General features: G+C 38.3%; 1 protein-coding gene across 1 annotated transcript in view; it reads left to right on the top strand.

Annotated features, from left to right (window-relative positions):
- Positions 1-13,304, top strand: part of LOXHD1 (lipoxygenase homology PLAT domains 1) — a 159,703-nt gene that overhangs the window by 46,623 nt on the left and 99,776 nt on the right. The window contains exon 15 of the mRNA XM_056824393.1: positions 12,905-13,021. Coding sequence (XP_056680371.1) covers positions 12,905-13,021 — 117 coding nt within the window. The remainder of the gene's footprint in view (positions 1-12,904; positions 13,022-13,304) is intronic.

The following is a 13,304-nucleotide window of genomic DNA, read 5'->3' as shown; positions in this document are numbered from 1 at the left end:
CTTCCTTCCTTCCCTCCTTCCTTCCTTCCTTCCTTCCTTCCCTCCCCCCTCCCTTCCTTCCCTCCCCCCTCCCTTCCCTCCTTCCTTCCTTCCTTCCTTCCTTCCTTCCTTCCTTCCTTCCTTCCTTCCTTCCTTCCTTCCTTCCCTCCCCCCTCCCTTCCTTCCCTCCCCCATCCCTTCCCTCCTTCATTCCTTCCTTCCTCCCTTCCCTCCTTCCTTCCTTCCTTCCCTCCTTCCTTCCTTCCTTCCTTCCTTCCTTCCTTCCTTCCTTCCTTCCTTCCTTCCTTCCTTCCTTCCTTCCTTCCTTCCTTCCTTCCTTCCTTCCTTCCTTCCTTCCTTCCTTCCTCCCTCCCTCCCTCCCTTCCTTCCTTCCTTCCTTCCTTCCTTCCTTCCTTCCTTCCTTCCTTCCTTCCTTCCCTCCTTCCTTCCTTCCTTCCTTCCTTCCTTCCCTCCCCCCTCCCTTCCTTCCCTCCCCCCTCCCTTCCCCTCCTTCCTTCCTTCCTTCCTTCCTTCCTTCCTTCCTTCCTTCCTTCCTTCCTTCCTTCCTTCCTTCCTTCCTTCCTTCCTTCCCTCCCCCCTCCCTTCCTTCCCTCCCCCATCCCTTCCCTCCTTCATTCCTTCCTTCCTTCCTTCCTTCCTTCCTTCCTTCCTTCCTTCCTTCCTTCCCTCCTTCCTTCCTTCCTTCCTTCCTTCCCTCCCCCCTCCCTTCCTTCCCTCCCCCATCCCTTCCCTCCTTCCTTCCTTCCTTCCTTCCTTCCTTCCTTCCTTCCTTCCTTCCTTCCTTCCTCCTTCCTTCCTTCCTTCCTTCCTTCCTTCCTTCCTTCCTTCCTTCCTCCCTCCCTCCCTTCCTCCCTTCCTCCTCCCTCCCTTCCTCTCTTCCTCCGTCCCTTCCTCCCTCCCTTCCTTCCTTCCTTCCTTCCTTCCTTCCTTCCTTCCTTCCGGGGTAGGAATGTCAGTTCTGTGAAAATACTGAGGGCTTCCAGGAAGCAGGAAAATTCTTGATGTATGTCCAAACATGAATGATGAGCTTAAGATTGATGTGGAATAGAAAATTAGGGTTAGAATTTTGTGTGGACATCAATGGGTGGTCTGAGGTAGTGAAGTTAGTTAGTAAGAAGAGTGAGAGAGGTGTTCAGTGGGAGTGATCAGAAGAGGCCAGGAGGCCCGACTCTCCTTCACTCTATCACTTGCCTAGACTGACCACCCTCTGCTTATACCCTTAAGCCTATCTCTCAAACCTCTTGGACCTTTATCAATATCAGACCAGTCTGTTACTGCTTCTCTGAATTGTGTGGACTGAGCTTGTTCTGGATTTCTGTTCCTCAGGTGTGATATTTAGAATTGCATGGGATCACTTTGCAAAGGAACTCTAATTATTTAACTCATGTAAGTCCTGGTTTCAGGAAAATGGGGCTCATGATCCTACTCTCCTTACTTTACAAGATTTTTGCAACAATCATGTTGGGTGATGTCTTGATGATTTTAAAACAGAAATATGAAGCTCTCTGCAAATTCTCTATGGTAGTAATATTATAAGAACCGCAGAAAGTGTCTAGGAAGTTCAAAAACCTCCAGGAGCAGAAGATGATTACTACTCACCTGGGATTTGGGTATGAGTCTGACCCTCTGTTTATTGGAAATGCTTTAGGAGGGTCACCTCGCATGGAAACATCATCCATCTTGGGCCCTGTTCTCTAATCACTGCATGGCTCATCCTTTGTGAGAGAAGATTCCCCCATTATTAACTTGGTGAATGAGGATTATTCTCAGCAGTAATTTTAAAGATGGCTCTTTCCATGAACTCTTGTGGTTTTAAAAGAAGTCTTGATCAATTTCTTCCACCCATTTCAATTCCTTCATTTGTAGCAAAGACCTTTCCAATCGAGTGACTGCATGGTCAACCAGAATCTCTCTGAGGAAGAAGAAAGGAGGGAACTAATATACCAACTCTGTATGTCTGAATGAGATGTATTAACGGACATTCTGAATGACTGATTGAGGCCTCAAGACGGCTGAAGACAGGAGAAGGGCTGCAGCCCTCTAAGTCTGCACAGATATTGGAATGGGGGTGTAGAAGCTACACGGGTGACTTCCCAGCTTTCCCCCTGGTGCATAAAACATCCCCTCTTTGTTGTGGCTTAGCAATGCTTCTATGCTCCTTTCCAGTTTCAGGCTGGCAATTGATAAGGAAGCCAGGCATGATCTGCTGGTATCTCTGCTTCCTGATTTGTGCTTTAGGATCTTTGAACTCTGCAATTGGTTTTGGGGAGTGGGGAGAGAAAGGAAAGGAGGATAAAGGGAAGTGGAAAGAAAATCTAACGCATCTTATAGCTGACTTTGGACCTGTTCTCATAGAGATAGGAACCCGTTTTTCATGGCCTTGGCTGGGTTTCTGAGAAACGTTCCTTGCACAGATGGTGGTCATGAACTCATACCAAGAGCAAAGATGCCATTGTTTGCTCATAGTCTGAATTTCTAATTTAACTCTTAACTCTCCTGTTCTAGTCTCCACATGCTAAATGACTCTTTGGATTCAGTGACTAGGTTAATGTTTACTTGGAGCATTTTGTTCAGGAGTTCATATATTAGCAGCTCTTGCATTTCCGAGATGGAATGGCAGGTGATTTCCCAGCTAGACTATATCCTCACCCAACTTGGTTTTCTGGTTCTGTTTGTTTTCTTACCATTTCAGTTCATTTTTGAATGGTCTGTCAAGCTGTATCACCAATTCTGGTAACTATTTTCGATTCATTAAGAGAGAAATTTGTTGAGCCTCACCTAATGTTCCACTCTGTTGGGTAGGACAGTGGTCAAATAAAAGTAACTTTAATGGGAAGATGGGGTTCATGCATGAAACAGTTAGAGGGCAATACATGTCATTGTGGGTGCCAAATGAGTGGGAAAGCCTATAAAAGCTTACATTCAGAGGGGGGAGAGAAAGCAGTGAGAATTAGGCCAGGTTGGTCAGAGAAGGCTTTGTAGAGGCTGTGGGAGTTGAATGAATCAGGCCTTGAAGGATAGATAAACAGAAGGAAACAAGGGAAGATAAAAAACATTCATTATAGGTGAATTGAATAGCATAAGCAAAGAATAGTGAAGAGAGCAATTTGAATAAATTGAGGAATTCTCTTGGGAAAGTCATTGGGATAAAAGATTGGAGAGTTAGAATGGGACCAGATGATGGTGAGCTTTGAACACAAAACTGAATTTAGACTTTATTCTGTAGACAAAAGAGAGCTATTGTTTGTTTTTGAGCAAAGGCAGTAGTAGTATGAGAGAGGATAAATTTTAATTTTTCTGGAAAGAAGCACAATTACAGAGAGCCTTCTTGCTTTCCAGTCTAATCTTCTGTGCCAAAGGTTTCACCACTCTTCCCCATCTTCCACAAAGGGCACCCAGCACTCTCTGGTCAGTTGTACAGTTATTTTTTTTAAATAAGAGTATAGTCAGGGTGATTGCTTTTGAGTCATCCAAGCCTGGCACCATAAGCAGCTCAAGAAGAATACTCATACTTTGGCAGATTTCCAAGGCTTTCTTCAATCGAGTGCTCCATTAATACTCATCTATAATTTCCACTGCTGGATACTGTTGTCATGATTTTTTTTTCTTTCAAATTTATATAAGCCCTAGAAGACACTGAAGCCTCAGTAAATTTTGAGAAGCCCCAAATGAAAATGTTGTTTCTCTTGGGCATGGTTAGGCAAGCACTGACGAGCCTCAGCATATTTATTTCTCCTCTTTTTCCAATTCCTCTTGACACATGGCCAATGGTGGTATAGTAGGAGGAGCACTAGACTGGGAATTAGGAGCCTTGGCTTTTGGTCTGGGTTTTGCTGCTAACTAACTGCATGACCTTAGCAAGACTTCCCACCTCTGTGGGTGGCCTCTCTTTCCTCATATGAGAAATGAGAGGCTTCAGTTAATAGCTGACCCTTAGCTGAACTCTAAGGACCCTTATAGTTCCACTCTCTGAAAATTCGGAATTTATCTGCAATGTGAAATTGCTACTGAGTCACCAATTTGTTTTTATAGCAGCCTGGACAATCTCTTTCCCCTTAGTTCAACAGAAACAAAGTGGATATTTTTCAAAAGAAGCTTTTACTTAGTAAATTAAGGGGAGAGGACAATTAAAAAACACAGAAACAGAAGAATTGATCGAGCATAGATGGTCTGGCTAGCTGTCTATTGTCTTTAATGGTCCATATAGTTGGATGTTTGGCACCTTCAGTCAGAATCAACACAAGTCCACAAGTCTAAAGCCTCTGAGGAATGAGTCTGGGATAAAAGAAAATCAACCAGTGGGTCAGGGAGAAGTACAGTCAATTCTCTGTTAGCCAATGCAGTCAGATAATCAGGTGTGCTGGTTAATCCAAAACTCTGGTTGTTAGAGATCCCATACCTAACAACTATGGATCACAGTATTTTAAAGGTATGTCACAGTGTACACCATTTTCTTCACACTAAATTAAACTAATACTAATTGCTTATTTATTGATGATTCAGAAGGTTCTTCGGCAACGTAACAATGGCTCAAGGTGATCATTAAAGATATATGTTTGTCACTGTACTAACAAAGAAATGCCTCTTAATAGAGAATTCCAGTGGCTAGAAGTCAGTTTTCAGTGTACCATCAGCCAGATAAGCATTTTATGCTACTGAAACGCCCACAACTCATCAGCAAGTGCTGATTATCAGCTTTTGGATCTATAATGATAACAAGTCCAACTTGGCCCTTCCATTTCTTATGGCAGACCTGATAAAGACACACAAAAAATAGACTATGAACCACAGAGTAAACGTTATACATAAGGAGATATTTTGGTAAAAAAAAAATAGATCTTAAAACTGGAGGGCAACTCAAAATCATTTTATTTAAACACCTTCCCTGGGAAAGGGAAGGCATTAATTATTTCTTATTCCACATTTTACAGATGAGGTAACAAAAGTTCCAAAACATACAATGACTTGTCATCAGTGGGTCACTTTAGTAGCAGAAAATGTGCGTGTTTGTGTGTGTATTTCAAAGAGAGAGTAAATCGGATCACAAATTTACAGCTGTTAAGTGTCCTGAGGGGTCAAGTACTCCAGCATTCATATTTTCATTCTTTTCAGCCATTTCAGTTGTGTCCTAATTCTTCATGACCCCATTTGGGGTTTTCTTGGCAAAGATACTAGAGCTATTTGCCATTTTCTTTCCCAGCTCATTTGACAGATGAGGAAACTGAGGCAAAAAGGGTTAAATAAATTGTCCAGGGTCACACAGCTAGTAAGTGTATGAGGCTGGATTTGAACACAGGTCTTCAGGTCTGGTGCTCTCTATCCACTATGCCACCTAGCTGCCCATATTTTACAAATGAGAAAACATAGAGAGGCATAATGACTTCCCCAAAGTCACCCAGAGTCAGCAACAGAGATGGGATTCACACCCAGGACTTCTGATCTCAAGTCCTACAGTTCTCTTTCCAGGGTGCTATATTGCCTGTGACTAGAACCCAGGTTCCCTCCCTCTTATGCACTGCTCCTTCCCTACCCCATGCCCACTCCCTCTTGAGTTGTACCATTTCTAAGGTCTGCAGCAGGATGACTAAGATGGCAGCGCCACCAATGAGATGATGTTTGAATTCATTCAAAGCTGCTGCTCTTGTCCAAGGTTACCAAGGCTTCATGTTTGATGAATGAATCAATCAAAAAACATTCATTCATTAAGTGGCTCTGCACTGAGGATATGCATACGAGCATGATTAGGTCATCTTGCTGGCACTTTCTGAAAGCCTGAAATTCAGAGACTTGCGGAAACTGTACCATTCATTAAGTGCTACAGGAGCTGAGAGGCAGAAGTAGGGATCAATATGGGTTGGAATAGTCCAGGAATGCATCATGGAATGAGTGTGGGTAGAATGTAGATGAGCAGTAAGAAGTGAGGGAGAGCATTTTAAGCCTCTCTTCAATTTCCCATGTCCACTCACCTGCCAGATATGGTCAATTCTCTCTCCATAAGATCTTCCCATTCATCCCTTTCCCCACACTAGGCTTGCATCCCTTCTCATCTAGGCTTTTGCAATAACCTTCTAATTGGTCTTCCTGCTTCCAGCTTCCTACCTCTTTTTAAAAAAATCCATTTAGTATCTACAGATGCCAAACTGATCTTCCTAAAGCCTAGGTCTGACAGTGTCCCTCTCCTGTTCAAGAAGTCCAGTAGCACCCTAGTGTCTCCAGGATAAAATTCAGACTTCTCTGTTGGCCATTTAAAGTCCTTCATCATCTATTTCTAATCTATCTTTCCTGACTGAATTCATATTATTTTCCTTCACACCCTTTGATCTTTTAAAAAATAATATTTTAAAAATATTTTAAAAATAATATTTTATTTTTCCCAGTTGCATGTAAAAGCAATTTTTAACATTTAAAAAATGTTGAGTTCCAAATCCTTTCCTCCCTCACTCACCTCCCCCATTCCCTGAGACAGTAAGCAATCCAATATAGATTTTATATGTACAATCATAAAACATTTCCCCATTGTCCATCTTTTCCAAATAGTATTTTATTTTTCTCCAATTACATGTAAAATAATTAACATTCATTAAAAAAATTGAGTTCCAAATTCTCTCTCCTCCCTTCCCTGAGACGGTAAGCAACCTAATATAGGTTTCACATGCGCAATCATGTAAAACATTTTCCCATTGTCCATCTTTTAAAAAAATAATATTTTATTGGGGTAGTTCAGTGGCTCAGTGGATAGAGAGCCAGACCCAGAGATGGGAAGTCCTAGGTCCAAATCTGACCTCAGATACTTTCTAGCTCTGTGATTCTGGGCAAATCACTTAACCCTAACTGCCTAGCTCTTAGAATTCTTCTGTCTTGGAACCAATACTTAGTATCTATTTTAAGACAGAAGCTAAGAGTTAAAATATTTTAAATAATATTTTATTTCCCCAATTTACATGTAAAACAATTTTAACATTCAATTTTTAAAAATTTCTTCCTCCTTCCTCCCTTCATCCTTCTCAGAGAGAGTAAGTAATCTGATATAGATTTTACATGTGTAATCATGTAAAATATTTTTACATATTAGTTGTTTTGTGGAAGAGATCTCAAGCCAAAAAATGAAGAAAGTGAAATATAGTATGTTTTGGTTTGCAATCAGACTCATCAGTTCTTTTTCTGGAGGCAGATGATATTTTTCATCATGAATCTTTGGGATTATTATTGTTCACTATGTTGTTGAGAATAACTAGGTCATTTACAGTTGTTCATCAAACAATATTGCAGTTACTGTGTAAAATGTTCTGATTTGGTTCACTTCACTTTGCATCAGTTCATGTAAGTCTTTTGAGGGTTTTTCTGAACTCATCCTGCTCATCATTTCTTATAGAAAGAATAGTTTTCCATTACAGTCATATGCCACATTTATTGTCCATATAAATTGGCCTGCTGACTGTTCTGTAAATAAAGCATTCTGTCTCCTGTTTTCTCCTTTGTACGTTTTGTCCTCCATACCTAGAATACCCTCTCTTCTCCCTTTTACCTCTTGGAATCCCTGGCACTGTTAAGGACTTGGTTTAAGCATTATCTTCTGCATGAATCTTTTCCTGATTCTCCCTAGTTGTTAGCATCCCTATCACCCCCATAACTTTGCATTTATTTTGTAATTATCTATTTATTCTGAGGTCAGAGACTTCATTTTGGTCTTTGCATCTTCAGTGTCTAGCATAGTGCTTGGTGTATAATAGGTGTCAATAAACACCAATTGAGTTGTCTTGATGCTCAATTGAAGAAAGTTCTGAAGTGATCAAACAAGCAATATTGATTGAGAAATTTAGAACTGTGCTATAGGATGTAGAAAACACAATGCTTGTCCTCAAGGGAGAAGGCAGGGGCAATAAGTGAAACGGTGTATAAACAAGACAGCACAGAATGAATGGTTATTACCAAGAAGTATGGCATCAATAAAAAGTAAGTGAAAGAACTATCTATTTATCTATCTATCTATCTATCTATCTATCTGTCTGTCTGTCTGTCTGTCTGTCTGTCTGTCTGTCTGTCTGTCTGTCCGTCCGTCTGTCCGTCCGTCTGTCTATCTATCTACCTATCTGTCTGTCTGTCCATCTGTCTATCTATACAGTTATGTGATTATTCAGAGATAGAGAGACAGAGACAAAGAAAGAGAGTAGGTTTGAAATCTGGTGAATAACTGAGCAAAGGTTCAAGGTGGGATTGAGCATGACATGTGCAAAGGAGATTGAGATCAGTTTCACTAGCATAGATGTAAAAAATATAAGATAATGCCCCACGTAGGAGGGATCATTACCCATAGCTATAATTTAACCTTTCCTTCCTCTCTTTCCCCCTCTCTGTCTGCCTTGGCATTGTAGGTTCCTCTTGGGAAGCTGACGTAAGATGACACTTTCTCTACCACATCTGAGATCATAGAATAATCATAGAACCTCAGATTGAGAAGTGAACTCGGAGGGAGAGATATGGATTATAGCTATAGATTATTAATTTTGATTTTTCTCTTTTTTTCCCCAACTTTCATTTACCTTGTAAAGGCAGAAAGAGGATATAAGCCAAAGAAAGAAAACATTATCATAAGATATAATAGAGGGAAATGAAACCCAACAGTAACAACCTTGAATGTAATTAATATGAACTCACCCAAAATGGAGGAGAATGGAATACTAAGACCAAAGGCAAAACCCAACATATGTTGTTTAGAAGAAACCCATTTAAAATATGAAGTTAATCCAGTCTAAATGAAGAATTGGAAGAGAATCTGTTAAGCCTCAGTGGAGTATAAAAAGGAGGGATGGCAATTATGATCTCAGATAAAGTAACAGTAAAAACAAAAAGTGTTAAAAAGAGTTAAGAAAAGAGGGCAGCTAGGTAATTCAGTGGATTGAGAGCCAGGCCCAGAGATGGGAGATCTTGGGTTCAAATTTGACTCAGACACTTCCTAGATGTGTAACTCTATGCAAGTCATTTAAGCCTCTTTGCCTCATCTTCACCACTTCTATCTTGGAACACAGTAATGATTCGAAGATGGAAGTTAAGGGTTTTTAAAAAGAGAGAGATAACAAAGGAAAGGAGATGATACTTAAACCACAGGTAAAGAAACAATATCAACTAAATATGTATGAAATTTAATAATTAAAAAAAAACTTAGTCAAACATCAAGGAGACCTAGTCAGTAAAATAATTATTAGGAATTTCATTGTGCTTTTTGTAGACCTAGACAGATCGAACAGAACGATAAACGAGAAGTTAAGGACCTAAAGATAATTTTAGAAAAGTTAGATACAATAGACCTTGGTAATTACAGAATAGTCATCATAAAGAGTCTATCTATATTAATGTTTTGCATAGCACCATTACAAAAATTGACTAAGCCCAGGATATAAAGAATTCATAAGCCAATGGTTAAAAAAGTAATATTAAAAATATCCTTTTTAGATTATAATGCAATAAACACTATAATTAATGAGAGAAATTTGAAGAACTAGAATTACCTCTTCAAAAGTGGCAGTGAATTTTTCTACATTAAAGGTTTCAAGCAAAGGCTAGATACTTGGCAGGTATATTGTAGAAGGGATTCTTGTTCATTATCAAACTAGATAGTCTCATAAGAGGTCCTTCATACCCCCAAGATTCTATGATCTTCAACAAGTAGTTATCCAGACTTTCCTTAAAAACTTCCAATTATTTGGATGTCACTACCTCTCAAGTCATCCAATTTTAGGTCATTCTAACTGTTAAGAACTTTCCCTTTTCTATCAGGCTAAAATCAGCCACTGCAATTTCCATCTATTTCTCTTAGTTCTTCCCTCTGGAGCCAAGATGAACAAGTCTAATTTTTCTTCCACATGAGAGTCCTTAAAATACTTAAAGACATTTATCTTGTGTCCTCTAAAATTTCTCCTCTTCAATCTAGTTCCCTCATCTAATTCTTACATGATGTGACTGTATGAGTCTGGCTGGTTATCTTCTATACCACATGTTCCAGTACATCACTATCCTTTCTAAAATGTGGCACCTGAACCAAACAAATACCCATTCCCCTTTAGTTGAGTTGAGACAAAGTAGGGAAATCCTCCATCCTGGGATTTCAATTAAAAAAAATCTTTTTTGTTATTCGAATTTTGATTACAAACATGAACATTTCCACATACAAAGAAAAAAAAACATTGTGTATAAGACTGAAAATCTCATAAATCTCATCATAAATCAACAAATCTCACGAAAAACCATAAATCTCAAAAAAAGAAAACTATTTTAAATCCTATAATAAATCTGATGTTTTAGTTCCAAAGCTGTCTTGCTTTTCTTTGTTTTCTTCTGTGCTTTATTCTTTTTTCCCTTCTGTGCAAATTTTTAAAAAATGCATTAACACTTTAAAATTTATTTTCTTCCTTTTTTGGCATCACTTTCATTAGCCCTCTTCTCCTCTATATTGCCTCAAATCCTCCTTTGTAAAAAAATCAGCAGAATAAAAAGAATAACAAATTCGCATATTGGTCATGTCAGAAAATTTCTCTCTCTACTGCATTTCTAGATCGTCATCTCTCCAACAAAAGATGAAAAGTATGTTTTGTAATAATTTTTTGTAGTTATAGTATATCACTTGAAGTCATTCAAAGTTAATTTTCTTTATAATTTTATAATTATGGTATAGATTGTTTTCCTGGTTCTGCTCAATTACTCTGTAGCATTTCATGCAAATATTCTCAGGTTTCTCTGAATCTATGCCTTTTATAATTTCTTATGGAAAAATAATATTTTATTGTATTCATATACCACAATTTGTTCATCCATTACCAAATTGATGTGCATTTGCTTATTTGCCATTTCTTTGCTATAGTAAAAAATGTTGCTATGAATATTTTTGTACCTCTGGGTCCTTTCTATCTCTGATTTCTTTAAGGCATATGTCAAAGTTTGTATAAAATTTAATGACTTTTGGGGTATAGTTTCAAATTTTTTTCCAGAGTAGCTAAGTCAATTTTTGGCTCCACCAATTGTGAATTGTTCTGTGTTCTTATCCTCCCCACAGCCTCACCAATAATTGTAATTTGCTTTTATTTTCATTTTCACCAATCTTAAGAGTAGAAATACAGTGATGTTTTAATTTGTGGATAGCTTACTTTTCTCTTTTTGAGAGCTATCTGTTCATGGTCTTTGATCAATTATCCATTTCTCAATGACTTGTTGAAATTCATTCTATATATATTTGGATATCAGGTCTCTATCAAAGGAATTCGCTGCAAAGATTTTTTTTCAGTTAACTGTTTCCATCCCAATTTTAGCTACATTGATTTTGTTTGTGAAAACCCTTTTTAACTTCACATACTCAAAATTGTCCATTTTATCTCTTATGACTTTCTCTATCCTTACTTTGGTCAAAAATCCTTGCCTAATCATAGTTTTAAAGTATTTTCTCTAGTTTTCTGTTCTTCTAATTTGCTCATAATTTTATATTTAACTCATATATCCAGTTGGAGCTTAATGTGGTATATGTGAGATGTTAAGCAGAAATAAATTTCTGCCAAGTTTCTTTCACATTTTCCCATCACTTTTTGGCAAAATGTGAGTTTTTACCTTGTCTTTACTATATTACTATATTTGTTTGTTCCTGGATCTTGTGTGTCTAAATCTGTTCTGTTTATCAACTTTACCTTTTAAAACCATTATCAAATGTTTTTGATGATGACTACTTTTTAGTATAATTTGAGGTCATACTTCCAAATCCCCTTCCTTTTCTTCCTTTTTTTTCAATGTTTTCTTGGAGATTCTTGACCTAGTAGGAAAGTTCCAAAAGGAAATTTAGCTTAGAATTTTTAAAAATGGAAAAAATATACTAGACAGAGATTTATCATTGTAAATAATAATTTGCATATTGATTTAAAAAAATTTTAAGTATATCATCTCAGGTAATCCATAGAATCCTGTGAGGTTAATATTTATATGGATTTTTTCCTTCTTTTTAACAGATGAGGCAAAAGAAGGCTCAGAAAGACTGTGCTTTTTATTTGTGGTCATGTAGTAGAAAGCGTCAGAACTAAGATCTGAACCTAGGTATTCCCGAATTCAAGTACAGTCCTTGCTGTGGATAGATCATTGGCCCTGGGGTCAGGAAAACCCAAGTTCAAATATAACCTCAGACACTTATTAGCTGTGTGATCTTGGGCAAATCCCTTAACCCCATTTGCCTCAGTTTTTCATCTGTAAAATGGTGACACATTGGAGAAGGAAATGGCAAATTGCTGTTGTATCTCTGCCAAAAAAAAACCAAAATAAAACCCAATGGACAAAAGTCTAGCATGAGTCGTGACTGAAAGACTGAACTGTCTCTCTTAAATGTCACTTTTTCTATCTCAAAAAAATCTGGTCATAGATTGGCTTGGCAGGAGCATCTTATAGGATTCCCTATCCTGGTTCCATTTCTTCAACTTAACCCTACCCAGAAGGAGTGGGGAAATCCAATATCTTCTATCCTTTTTCCAGTCTTTGAGTATTTTTCTTTCTTCCTCTTACCTTCAATTCCTCCTCTTCCTGGGAACAGTTGGATCAAAGGGCTCAGTCCCACTATTAAGATAGTTAATGTGTTAAGGGACTAACTCTGACACAGAAAGAGATTCTAAGTCATAGAGCTGGTGAATAACTAGTGTCTCGGATATGAAATAGCCTTGCCTCCTTCCCTCCTTACCTGCATTTCCCTCCAAAGCTGTTGGAGAAGTTTTTCATTATTTTGAGAGCTAAAGAGTAACTTGAAGTCAGGTGGGGAAGGGACAAATGGAACTTTGCTCAGGGTAACATTCTTATAGGTCCTTCTCTGATTTAGTCATTACATGTTTTATTAAAAAAAAAACAACACTAAGCTATTTCCCTGTGCTTTTTACCCTCTCTTCAGATGGAGGATATTGGAGAAGTCATTGAAAAAATTCGGATTGGACATGACAATGCAGGCATGAATGCTGGGTGGCACTGTGACCATGTGGATATCCGGAGGCTCCTGCCAGATAAAGATGTGTGTTCCCACCCTAGGATATCCTGCAACTAACTGGCTCTCTCTCCTGTTTTGATTGAAGTAGAATCTACAAAAGGGATTGTGAAAATCATCTTGTCCACTCAGAATGCAGGGCTAGATTTTTGATTAAATGTTTTTTTTAAACCACTTCAAATCTAAGGACTATATATTAATTTCAATTAATTAAATGAGAATGACATAAGCAGATCTGTGGATGAAGAAGACCATTCTGTCAGAGGAATAAAGTATAGATTGGAGAAGGGGATTTGTGGCTGATATTGGG

This window comes from Monodelphis domestica, chromosome 3 (genome assembly GCF_027887165.1).
Source record: "Monodelphis domestica isolate mMonDom1 chromosome 3, mMonDom1.pri, whole genome shotgun sequence".
Taxonomy (NCBI): domain Eukaryota; kingdom Metazoa; phylum Chordata; class Mammalia; order Didelphimorphia; family Didelphidae; genus Monodelphis; species Monodelphis domestica.
The sequence above is the reverse complement of the archived record's forward strand: the minus strand, read 5'-3'. Positions and strand labels throughout refer to the sequence as shown.